This window comes from Cherax quadricarinatus, chromosome 84 (assembly GCF_038502225.1).
Source record: "Cherax quadricarinatus isolate ZL_2023a chromosome 84, ASM3850222v1, whole genome shotgun sequence".
NCBI classification, from domain to species: domain Eukaryota; kingdom Metazoa; phylum Arthropoda; class Malacostraca; order Decapoda; family Parastacidae; genus Cherax; species Cherax quadricarinatus.
In genome coordinates this window covers 12,084,242-12,096,741 of record NC_091375.1, presented here as the reverse complement: position 1 = coordinate 12,096,741, position 12,500 = coordinate 12,084,242, and the positions used below count along the sequence as shown (strand labels likewise).

Below are 12,500 nucleotides of genomic sequence, written 5' to 3'. Positions count from 1 at the left end.
CAGAAAATCAACAATTTGATAAGTCACTTGTGCAGCACTTGGGAATCTTCATTATGGATGTGGAAACATTTCGCCAGCAGTGGCATCCTTAGTCCAGTACAGAGAAGAATTGTGGAAAATGAGAAGGAAAGTGAGGCCATCAGTCTCTCAGCCTGGAGTCGACGTGTTCAAGCCATTAATCTTGATTAAAGTACAGCATTTTCATGAAGATGGAGCTTATATACTGCATATAGGTGAGATGAATCAGTTGGAGGCGGTGTCACTAGTGGAAAAATCCACTAATGGAAGTACATCATGCCTGTAGGTTAGGCAAGCATTAAAGAATTCCCTGAATGAAGATCCCAAGTTGTTGTTGCGTCTGACAGATATTAAATAAATGGATTAGAAAGACGACATGTGTCTCATTTATCAAATTGTCGGCTCTCTAAATCATTTATATCATATCTGTCAGACACAGAAGTATCTTGTAATCTTGATGAAGGGTATTCTTCAAAGCTTACCTAACCTACAGGCATGACCTATTTATGCTAGTGGATTTTCCCACTGGTAATGCTGCCTCCAACTGCTTCACCTCGCTTGTCTGCAGTATAATTCCCTTCGCTGAGGAAAAACTGTCTTGAATTCATCGGCTCCAGTCTCTCAGAGGGACTGTCTACCTCAAATTCCTTATCTTCCTCCTTTCTTCCCTATATTGGGCCGAGGAAGTCACTGACTGGCGGAACGTTTCCTCATCCACAATAAAGGCACCTAAATCTTGCGCAAGTGTCACAATAATAATAATAATAATAATAATAATAAACTTAAACTCTATAGCTTCTGAGAAAGGTTAAGTGTTGTGCCTCTTTCACTCTCACATTCATGTGACTTGTTTCACGACTTTGCTTGTTATTTAGACTCCATAAAAAAAAGAGAGTCACTCCCTTTTTCATTTGCACGAGAGTATCTCTGAGAAGAGACGCGTCAGGCGCAACAGCAGCAGTATGAGAATAACCAGCGGGACATCTGCATTTGACGTTGCCTCTCTGGCTGTACTAAATTGCCACATTTAGATGGAAGTAAGATTGTGATAAACTAAGGTGGCTGTCACGAGGATTCGAACCTGCCATCCAAGTATTATTAGCTTTGTACCTTCTTTCTAAGAAGCCACCTGCAAGGTGGTTGACATAATTATCCATAGAAGGATTTTGCAACATTTCAGTGTTGCAACCGCTTTTTTTTCGAGAATTTTTTTTTTTCGCCTTGAAGATAATAACGTAGCTAAATCCGATATTTATTACCAACGCTTTTTCTTGAAGTTATTAGGCTTTATTAGTGAAGATTTTTCGTGGCTACAGAAAATATCTGGGCGTTTCTATCCTGAGTGACGGGTTTAGCGCTCCCCCACGAATCCTGAGTAGGTTTTTTTGTTTTTCTATATATTTTTTTTAATGTTTTACATATTTACAAAAATCGTATTTCGACTATTCAGAACGGTTTGAAGAATTTTCTGACATTTTTAAGTTGAATTAGTTCTTTCGTGTTGCAATAAACACATCTTCAATTAGAGATTAAACTTACAAACCACGGAACGGGTTGGGTTTGAAATCCAGGTTAGTGCGTACACACCGTAAAGTATACACACCGAGAGGTATACACACACACACCGTGAAGCATACACACACCGAGAGGTATACACACCGAAAGGTATACACCTCACGAGTTCCACCTCGGCTTAAATCTCACCCGGTCATCACTCTCTGTTCTGTCTACATAGGTTTTAAATTCGCTTCGTCTGGCCTTTCACTGCTTTAACTGGATCTTAGATCCTCTACTTGTATTTCATCTGAGTGTCAAGTAGCCCTTCTTATTTTTCTGAGTGTCAGCTGGCCCTATAGAAGCATCCTTGAAGTGCCAGTTGGCACTCTGTCTCACGGCCAGTAGTGCCTTCCTGTACTGATGAATGTTAGACACCTGTACAACATCCGGGCATCTTTATTGGTAGACGCATCGCTATCCAGTGACTTGATTAATACAAGGACATAATGTGAAGACTGCAGAACTATGTACAAGAGATGAGGTAATCAGTCCCTCAGTCTTGGAGTTGGTAAAAACCACCGTAGTCTTCAAGAATCCAACTCCAAGGCTGAAGAGATGAGGTAATCAGTCCCCCAGTCTTGGAGTTGGTAAAAACCACCGTAGTCTTCAAGAATCCAACTCCAAGGCTGAAGAGATGAGGTAATCAGTCCCCCAGTCTTGGAGTTGGTAAAAACCACCGTAGTCTTCAAGAATCCAACTCCAAGGCTGAAGGACTGATAGAACTATGTACTAGAGATGAAGTAATCAGTCCCTCAGTCTTGGAGTTGGTAAAAACCACCGTAGTCTTCAAGAATCCAACTCCAAGGCTGAAGAGATGAGGTAATCAGTCCCCCAGTCTTGGAGTTGGTAAAAACCACCGTAGTCTTCAAGAATCCAACTCCAAGGCTGAAGGACTGATAGAACTATGTACAAGAGATGAAGTAATCAGTCCCTCAGTCTTGGAGTTGGTAAAAACCACCGTAGTCTTCAAGAATCCAACTCCAAGGCTGAAGAGATGAGGTAATCAGTCCCCCAGTCTTGGAGTTGGTAAAAACCACCGTAGTCTTCAAGAATCCAACTCCAAGGCTGAAGGACTGATAGAACTATGTACAAGAGATGAAGTAATCAGTCCCTCAGTCTTGGAGTTGGTAAAAACCACCGTAGTCTTCAAGAATCCAACTCCAAGGCTGAAGAGATGAGGTAATCAGTCCCCCAGTCTTGGAGTTGGTAAAAACCACCGTAGTCTTCAAGAATCCAACTCCAAGGCTGAAGAGATGAGGTAATCAGTCCCCCAGTCTTGGAGTTGGTAAAAACCACCGTAGTCTTCAAGAATCCAACTCCAAGGCTGAAGAGATGAGGTAATCAGTCCATCAGTCTTGGAGTTGGTAAAAACCACCGTAGTCTTCAAGAATCCAACTCCAAGGCTGAAGGACTGATAGAACTATGTACAAGAGATGAGGTAATCAGTCCCTCAGTCTTGGAGTTGGTAAAAACCACCGTAGTCTTCAAGAATCCAACTCGAAGGCTGAAGGACTGATAGAACTATGTACAAGAGATGAGGTAATCAGTCCCTCAGTCTTGGAGTTGGTAAAAACCACCGTAGTCTTCAAGAATCCAACTCCAAGGCTGAAGGACTGATAGAACTATGTACAAGAGATGAGGTAATCAGTCCCTCAGTCTTGGAGTTGGTAAAAACCACCGTAGTCTTCAAGAATCCAACTCGAAGACTGAGGGACTGATTACCTCATCTGTTGTGTATACTTCTCCAGTCTTCACATTATGTCCTTGTATTGATAAAGTCACTGGAGGGCGAAACATCTACAAATAAAAACACCCAGATGATGTAGAGGTGTTTAATACTTCGTCTTGGTATCATAAACCATTTATAAAACTATCAAAAGTAGGATTTTTATAAACCGGTTTTTTTCTTTGCTTTACTGTGATTTGTATTAAATAAAAGTTTTAAAAGTTTGATATTTACGTTATTCTTCTCCCCTCGAAGCAAAGTTTAATAAGTATCAGTAAAATTAAGTTAAAATTATATTTGTTACGAGTGGAACTTTTACTCTTAGTGGAACTTTTTATATTAGGAAAAAGGGAACTTTGTCTTCTTCCTCGGTCACTATGGAACTTTTTTCTTCTTTTCTTATGATAGAAATTTTATTTTAGTTTTTCTTGTCTTTCTGACGGGGGAAAAAACTGTATATTTCTTCCATTAAAACGCTAATATGGACGGAAAAAATCTCAGTGACAAGTTTTTTTTCCAGCCAAAACTTTATTATTGTCAATTTAACTAATGTTTATCTGGTTTTAATGTCTATGATCATCGAATAATTTATATTTTTTTCTTTGGCATGAGTACAAAGAAATATGAAGACAGATGTTCACTTCTAGTGGGGACTGAACACTGAACAGTAATGAACACTACTTATTAATGAACACGAGGATAATATAGCTCATATAATCTATGTGAACTCTTAATGAACGCGAAAAGAACCGTGCACAACCGAGTCATATCAGATTGAACACTGTGTCTCATTGAACACACTAGGTATGAACATATCCTAGAGGTATAAGAGATAAAACACTGCACAATAATGAACAAGAGACGAACGTACACAGCTCATACTGAACACTGAACAATAAGGTAGGTTATTGGGGTTTTAAGCCAGTCGACAACACGAGGGTAATTAAAGCTGAGAATTGACTTGTCCACCACCAGACAAGAATACTTTAATCCCTAAAACATGAATTAAACTAAACATCCAGCCTATATATACTAAGGTATACATCTCTCAGTGTATACCTCCTCTGCACAACAATGAACAAGAGGCCAACGTATGCAACATATAGAGAACACTGCACGACACCAGAGGGACGTACACTGCCTAGACGTATCCTGAGACTGAAGCACACTAGTGATGCCCTAGCTTGAAGACACTTATATAACTTCCCCATACTCTTGCTTACTATCGAAGGTAACTCTTCCACGGAGAGTACACATTTTTTTCAAATTTTACAGTTGCTTTTCAGAGGTTGGCCTCTCTCTGTTCTCTCCTGAGTTGGCAGGAGTTCCTTCGTATCAACATACAATTTTTTTTCTCCTCTATTCCTACGCGTGACGACCTTTGTATTTAATGTTATGGAAGGGGATTCTAGCCTTTATTGTAATAACTTTGTGTAGTGAGAGTACCTCGTTACAAATGTCTGCAAGCTGGTATGAGAAGCTGTCACAGTTCTCGTAATGCTGTTGGTTACTGCTTCACTACAGTGCATCTCACTGTACGTAGCTTTACTTTTGTTGCTAGTGAACTACGAGCGTTATTTATTCTAGTCTGTAAGACAAAAGGGTGGTCAGGGAGGAGGAAGAGGGGGAAGAGGGGTAGAATGAGTGCGAGTACGTGTGTGTGTGTGTGTGTATATATATATACACAGGTTGGCTGATTCATCCTTTCTCTCTACATATGGATTAAGGCAACAGGAATAAATAAGGTTTGCCTGTTGCTAATACTGATAAATAAACCCGGGTTTAATATTGAGTATAAGGTTGTTTTAGACTGATTATTTTTCGTGAAATGGGCCTTATTTGGTTTTTGGAATAAATCTCTGTTTAGTCGAGTTTCTGCCCCTTTTAAAAAGATAATTTTGTGCTCTTAAACTGTATGTATCGTGGCTTAGTGTCCATTGTCTAGTTTTGTCAAGAGTCATGTAAAGTGGGTTGGTGACTGAGTCACAGTGATGTATCGTGGGTTGGTGACTGTGTCAGTGATGTATCGTGGGTTGGTGTGTCACAATGATGTATCGTGGGTTGGTGTGTCACAGTGATGTATCGTGGGTTGGTGAGTGTGTCACAGTGATGTATCGTGGGTTGGTGAGTGTGTCACAGTGATGTATCGTGGGTTGGTGAGTGTGTCACAGTGATGTATCGTGGGTTGGTGAGTGTGTCACAGTGATGTATCGTGGGTTGGTGACTGTGTCACAGTGATGTGTCGCGGGTTGGTGAGTGTGTCACAGTGATGTATCGTGGGTTGGTGACTGTGTCACAGTGATGTATCGTGGGTTGGTGACTGTGTCACAGTGATATATCGTGGGTTGGTGAGTGTGTCACAGTGATGTATCGTGGGTTGGTGAGTGTGTCAGTGATGTATCGTGGGTTGGTGAGTGTCACAGTGGTGTATCGTGGGTTGGTGACTGTCACAGTGATGTATCGTGGGTTGGTGAGTGTCACAGTGGTGTATCGTGGGTTGGTGACTGTCACAGTGATGTATCGTGGGTTGGTGACTGTGTCATAGTGATGTATCGTGGGTTGGTGACTGTGTCACAGTGATGTATCGTGGGTTGGTGACTGTGTCACAGTGATGCATCGTGGGTTGGTGACTGTCACAGTGATGTATCGTGGGTTGGTGACTGTGTCACAGTGATGTATCGTGGGTTGGTGACTGTGTCACAGTGATGTATCGTGGGTTGGTGACTCTGTCACAGTGATGTATCGTGGGTTGGTGACTGTGTCACAGTGATGTATCGTGGGTTGGTGACTGTGTCACAGTGATGTATCGTGGGTTGGTGACTGTGTCACAGTGATGTATCGTGGGTTGGTGACTGTGTCAGTGATGTATCGTGGGTTGGTGAGTGTGTCACATTGATGTATCGTGGGTTGGTGAGTGTGTCAGTGATGTATCGTGGGTTGGTGAGTGTGTCAGTGATGTATCGTGGGTTGGTGAGTGTGTCACAGTGATGTATCGTGGGTTGGTGAGTGTGTCAGTGATGTATCGTGGGTTGGTGAGTGTGTCACATTGATGTGTCAGTGATGTATCGTGGGTTGGTGAGTGTGTCACAGTGATGTATCGTGGGTTGGTGAGTGTGTCAGTGATGTATCGTGGGTTGGTGAGTGTGTCAGTGATGTATCGTGGGTTGGTGAGTGTGTCACATTGATGTATCGTGGGTTGGTGACTGTGTCACAGTGATGTATCGTGGGTTGGTGACTGTCACAGTGATGAGTTTGGTCATTCTTTGTTGTAAAATTATTATTATTATTATTATTATTATTATTATTATTATTATTATTATTATTATTATTAACTTTCTTATTGTTGTTATTATTAACACAACATGTTTACTGACGAATAAAACACCTCATGTCATTTTTACTGACGAATAAAACACCTCATGTCATTTTTACTGACGAATAAAACACCTCATGTCATTTTTACTGGCGAATAAAACACCTCATGTCATTTTTACTGACGAATAAAACACCTCATGTCATGTTTACTGACGAATAAAACACCTCATGTCATTTTTACTGACGAATAAAACACCTCATGTCAAGTTTACTGACGATTAAAACGCAGTATATCATGTTTACTGACGAATACAACACAGTATGTCATATTTACTGACCAGTTAAACACCTCATGTCATGTTTACTGACGAATTAAACGTTTATCATGTTTAATGACGAATAAAACACCGCATATCATGTTTACTAACTAAACACCGGGCCGCGCGGGCGTTGACCCCTGCAACACCCTCCAGGACTCCAGACAAGATTACATTATATACACCGAGAGGTGTATGTCTCTCAGTATACATACACTGACGAATTTGTATTAATCCCAGTTTTATGTATTAAAGTGTCCTCAATTAGTGGAGAACATTAGACATGTATCCTTAATGACTCTCACGCAATTATCCGTTGATCCCAATTACCCAATTACGATGCGTTACCTATTAAACTAAACGTTTTATGAGGACTTATTACTGTTGATAATTAAAATACTCATGTGTAATGCTAATTTCGTTCTTACGTAGCTTTTCAATAAGTGTGTTTTTTTTTTTCTGGACAGAGAATGGTATGCGTAAAGCAGCGATAGCATACTCAAGATCACCTCAGTGTTTTTGTGGCTTTCAGAGGGGAGGAGGGGTGGCTTGATGCTGGTGTCTCGCTCTTGATCCAAGGAATTAGAGATGCTCTTCCCGTTACTTGGATTAAATCTGGCTACCTCATGTTCCCCAGGGGTTGTACGGCTCTTAATAATAATAATAATATATACTACTTCTTCTACTAATATAATAACAGCAATAATAATAATGATAAAATTAATGATAAAATTAATAATAATAGTGCATGTGTCGCTGTTGCTAAACAACAGCTTTGCACAGCTGTTGTTTAGCAATAAATGTACCATGACCAGGTGTGAATTAGAATTAGACTCACCGCCATTTTGTACATATCAAAACCCTGCTTGTTGGTAGTCCGTGTTTAGTTGTAGTCTGTTGCTCTTGACTTCATGAGGGAGCTGGACAGGCACCTGAAGTCAGTACCTGACTAGCTGGGTTGTGGTTCCTGCTTCGGTTTGCGTGCGGCCTGCAGTAACCGCCTGGTTAATCAGGCACTGATCCACCGCGAGGCCTGGTCATGGATCGGGCGTGGGGGCGTTGACCCCCGGAACAACCCCCCCCCAAGTACACTCCAGGTATCCATACATTCCACCCACTCCAAACATCTCTTCGCCTCACCTGTTCCCAGTATCCCTTTACTCCACCTGCTCCTTTACCCTTGTTAACAATGTTAACATGGAACAATATCGTGCACAAGTCTTGGTTAACATTTAGTACTGAACGCTCAGTGGCATCGTAACTTAATTCTTTCTTATCTTTTTATTTAGTTACTTAATTCCTATATTAATCCTCTTCACACATCCCATTTTCAAAACACTTATTTACCTCTATTCTCTTGGTCATATAATAACAATAATATTTATTTTAATACGCGCCGACCGTCTCCCACCGAGGCAGGGTGACCTGAAAAGAAAAACAAAAGTTCCTCTTCCTTACATTTAGCAATTTATGCAGGAGAAGGGATTACTAGCCCCTTTATCCCGGCATTTCAGTCGCCTCTTACGGCACGCATGGCTTACAAAGAAAGGATTCTTTTTCGCTTCTCCGGCCGTCTCCCACTAAGGCAGGTTGACTGGACACAGAAGAAAACACTTACACTGTCACCCATTCAATCACTGTCTTGCCAGAAGCGCTGACATTACAGTTCAGATGACTCTCCAAACAGCAATATATCTACCACCCCTTTAAAGGGCAGGCACTGTGCTTCACATCTCCAGGATTCGATTCCAGTTAACCGATTTTCCCTGAATCTTTTCATAAATGTGTCACCTTGCTCCCACTCCAACAGCGAGGGAAATCCTAAAACCAAACGCCTCCACTCAGATATGAAACATTTACACAATCCTGTTAGATGTCCAGGTCCCTAGCACTTAAAACCTCTTTTACCCCTCTCACTCCATTATCTTCTAGGACGACACCAACCCCTTCACCCCTCCACCTCAGATTTATACGTTCTCCTAGTCAACCTATTTTTGTCCCCTCTCCCTCTACAAATGTTCAAACCATCTCAGAAACCACTCTTCAGCCCTCTAAACAACATCTTTGGTAACTTCACACCTCTTCCTAATCTCCATACTCTAAAATCTCTTCATAATATTCACACCACACAATGTCCTCAAGCCCGACATCTCTGCTGCCTCCAGTCTATGACTTGCTCATGTCACAGAGCGCAACACTGCCATAAAAACTCCTCACGTCAATGTTAAGGTGCAATACTTGTATGAAATGTCCAGTTATATTGCATACATGTGACATCTAGGCATTGAGCCACCTTCAGAATACACGACAATATAGTTTTTTTTTTTTCATTTTTTAAACAGTTACTGGAAGGAGTAAATATTTTGACAAAAAAATATGAATTTTACATAAAAAAAAATGTCACAGATCGTTGAAAACTACGCAATAAACAATAGAAAAGTACATGATATGCTTTCTTAAAATAAAGGAATAACTAATACACAAAAATATGGAAAGATCACTAAGTGTATTTTTTATTTCCACGCCAAACATTATAACAAAATAATTCTTAGAAGCACTTGCGGTGGACGATGCCGGGGCCGGACTCGTCGTACTCCTCCTTGGTGATCCACATGGACTGGAAGGTGGACAGTGAAGCCAGGATGGAACCACCGATCCAGACGGAGTACTTACGCTCGGGAGGAGCAATGATCTTGATCTTGATGGTGGAGGGAGCCAGAGCAGTGATTTCCTTCTGCATGCGGTCAGCAATACCAGGGTACATGGTGGTACCACCAGAGAGGACGTTGTTAGCGAACAGATCCTTCCTGATATCAATGTCGCACCTCATGATGGAATTAAAGACGGTCTCGTGGATACCAACAGATTCCATACCCAGGAAGGAAGGCTGGAACAGTGACTCTGGGCAGCGGAAACGTTCGTTACCAATGGTAATGACCTGACCATCAGGAAGTTCGTAGGACTTCTCAAGAGATGAGGAAGCAGCAGCAACACTCATCTCATTCTCGAAGTCAAGAGCAACATAGCAAAGTTTCTCTTTGATGTCACGAACAATTTCTCGTTCAGCCGTGGTGGTGAAGGAATAGCCTCGCTCTGTCATGATCTTTGTAAGGTAAGCAGTCAAGTCACGGCCAGCCAGGTCGAGACGAAGGATAGCGTGGGGAAGACAGTAACCTTCGTAGATGGGGACGGTGTGGGTGACACCATCACCAGTATCGAGCACGATACCTGTGGTACGACCAGAGGCGTACAGGGACAGCACGGCCTGGATGGCCACGTACATGGCGGGGGTGTTGAAGGTCTCAAACATGATCTGTGTCATCTTCTCACGGTTGGCCTTGGGGTTGAGAGGAGCCTCAGTGAGGAGGACAGGGGACTCCTCAGGGGCAACACGCAGCTCGTTGTAGAAGGAGTGATGCCAGATCTTCTCCATGTCGTCCCAGTTGGTAATGATGCCGTGCTCGATGGGGTACTTGAGAGTCAGGATACCTCTCTTGCTCTGGGCCTCATCACCGACGTAGGCGTCCTTCTGACCCATACCGACCATCACACCCTGGTGACGAGGACGGCCGACGATGGAGGGAAAGACGGCGCGAGGAGCGTCGTCACCAGCGAAGCCGGCCTTGACCATGCCGGAGCCATTGTCCACAACCAAAGGGCTCACCTCGTCGTCACACATGGTGGAGTGGTCTTAAGTCTGAAAAAAAATTAGGTAGAATAAGTATCACCGTACGTGGAATAATGCATATTCATTAAAAGAAGACTGCATATTTATTAAAAGTTGAATGAGATAGGAAGATTTTATATATATATATATATATATATATATATATATATATATATATATATATATATATATATATATATATATATATATATATATATTTTACACTTCTCGATGTAGTGCTGAGATTATTCACAAAATACGATTGATTATTTGAAAGGTTGAGAGACGAGAAAATTGGAAAGGAAACAAACATTACAACAGAAATATATTAAGAATGCCTGAAGGGTACAATTGCTAACGTAAAAGTCATCTTATCAGTTTCATAGTGCCACAGAGTGCCTCGTCATGGCACATCTGGTTAGAACCCCAGTCGCACCAAATATCCAACATTTCATACTATAGCAACGAGAACTTTTTCAGTTTAATTTTAACTGGAAAATGTATAAAGTATTTGAAGTGTTGCTAGGGAAAACTTTTCCTGGATTATTGATGCTAAATTAACATTTAGTGCAAATATAATTAGGTAGAAAACACAATGTTTTCAGCATTTCTCTTCCTTATAACAATTCTTCCATTAATTCTACATTGATGTCTCGATACCTCTGGAGAACACGAAATTAACTCCAGTGAGTATATGCAGCGGAGTAACGCCCCCTCGCTCCTCTCTTTTCTGTCTACTCATTAAGGAAGTCATAGCAAGGCTGTCCCAAGAGCACCACATCTGTTTCTTGACTACTCTAGCTGGTACTGAAGAGTCTCTGATAGAGGATATCAGGAATATAAACAAAATAATGGAAAGAATTTAGAACTATCATTCAACTCTCTAGATGTGAATATGCACCTCCAAGCAACAGATCACTGACCATACCATGGCTTCCTTGTCAGGATCGTCAGCCACTGGTCCAGCCCAAAGTACTCTAATTGGCTCTCCCCTCGTTTCCAGCACTATTAATCTGATAATTACCCTTGTGGTTTTACCGCTTAGTTTTCATTGTAATAATATTTACCTGATTGAATCTACGGGATAAAATCTCCGACCTTAGGAAGATGGAAGGAAAGAATGGAGACATCGATGCATATGATACCTTTTTATCTTCACATCTGATGTCTCCCTTTCAAGGCTCGTCTACACTTTTGTGATGTTCTTCAGCCGTCAACAGTGACAGACTAAAGGAATATGACATCCTTCTCGAGAAACCATACCACGGGGTTAGAACCCGCCATCAGAGAATCTTAAAACTCCAGACCGCTGGCCAAGTGGCTAATACGTCGGGCTGCAGTTTTAAGACTCTCTGATCACGGGTTCTAACCCCACCCGTGGTATGGTTTGTTTGCAATCGTGTCATTACGATTTCGTGAGTCATCCTGATCGAGTCCATGTTAGAAAAAGCCTGAACTTTTTCCCTTTATGACAAACAGTGGATGAAAACCTCGCTTCCAGTCAGACTAAGTGGACTGGAAATACATACAGCTTAGCAAATTGCCTTGTCAGCTTTTTTTTATTATTGTTCTCCACGGTGTCAAATGAACTAGTAAGGAAAATTCCACCAGACCGCCCATGAGATTTAGTGGGAATGTGCAACTCCGATTGGGAAAAAAAACATCTTCCGCAGCAAAACCAGTTACTACGCAGGATGTATAAACAATCCAGCTGAGACGACCCAGTTTCAGAAAAGGTGTATAAAGTTATGCTCGTGGTCGCAACATACAATATGGAGTCTACCTAATTATCTCTGCTTAGCAACTGTGGGTCATATTATCCCAACAGGATCGGAGACTCATCCATCGGCCTCCCCGATCAGTTGTGTTCAAGACTCATCGGCACCACTAGAGACACAAG

At 41.7% G+C, this 12,500-nt stretch overlaps 3 protein-coding genes across 3 annotated transcripts in view; 1 reads left to right on the top strand and 2 right to left on the bottom strand.

Annotated features, from left to right (window-relative positions):
* The window catches only part of LOC128704385 (actin, muscle-like), a 6,255-nt gene extending 1,747 nt beyond the window's left edge, over positions 1-4,508 (bottom strand). The window contains exon 1 of the mRNA XM_053799532.2: positions 4,438-4,508. The gene's annotated coding sequence lies outside the window, so the exon portion shown is untranslated. The remainder of the gene's footprint in view (positions 1-4,437) is intronic.
* Positions 1-12,500, top strand: part of LOC128704378 (actin-57B-like) — a 180,244-nt gene that overhangs the window by 66,414 nt on the left and 101,330 nt on the right. The window lies entirely within an intron of this gene.
* Positions 9,421-12,500, bottom strand: part of LOC128704368 (actin-3, muscle-specific-like) — a 4,089-nt gene continuing 1,009 nt past the window's right edge. The window contains exon 2 of the mRNA XM_070103089.1: positions 9,421-10,630. Within this exon, the coding sequence (XP_069959190.1) occupies positions 9,482-10,612 (1,131 nt within the window). The 5' untranslated portion in view covers positions 10,613-10,630 and the 3' untranslated portion in view covers positions 9,421-9,481. The remainder of the gene's footprint in view (positions 10,631-12,500) is intronic.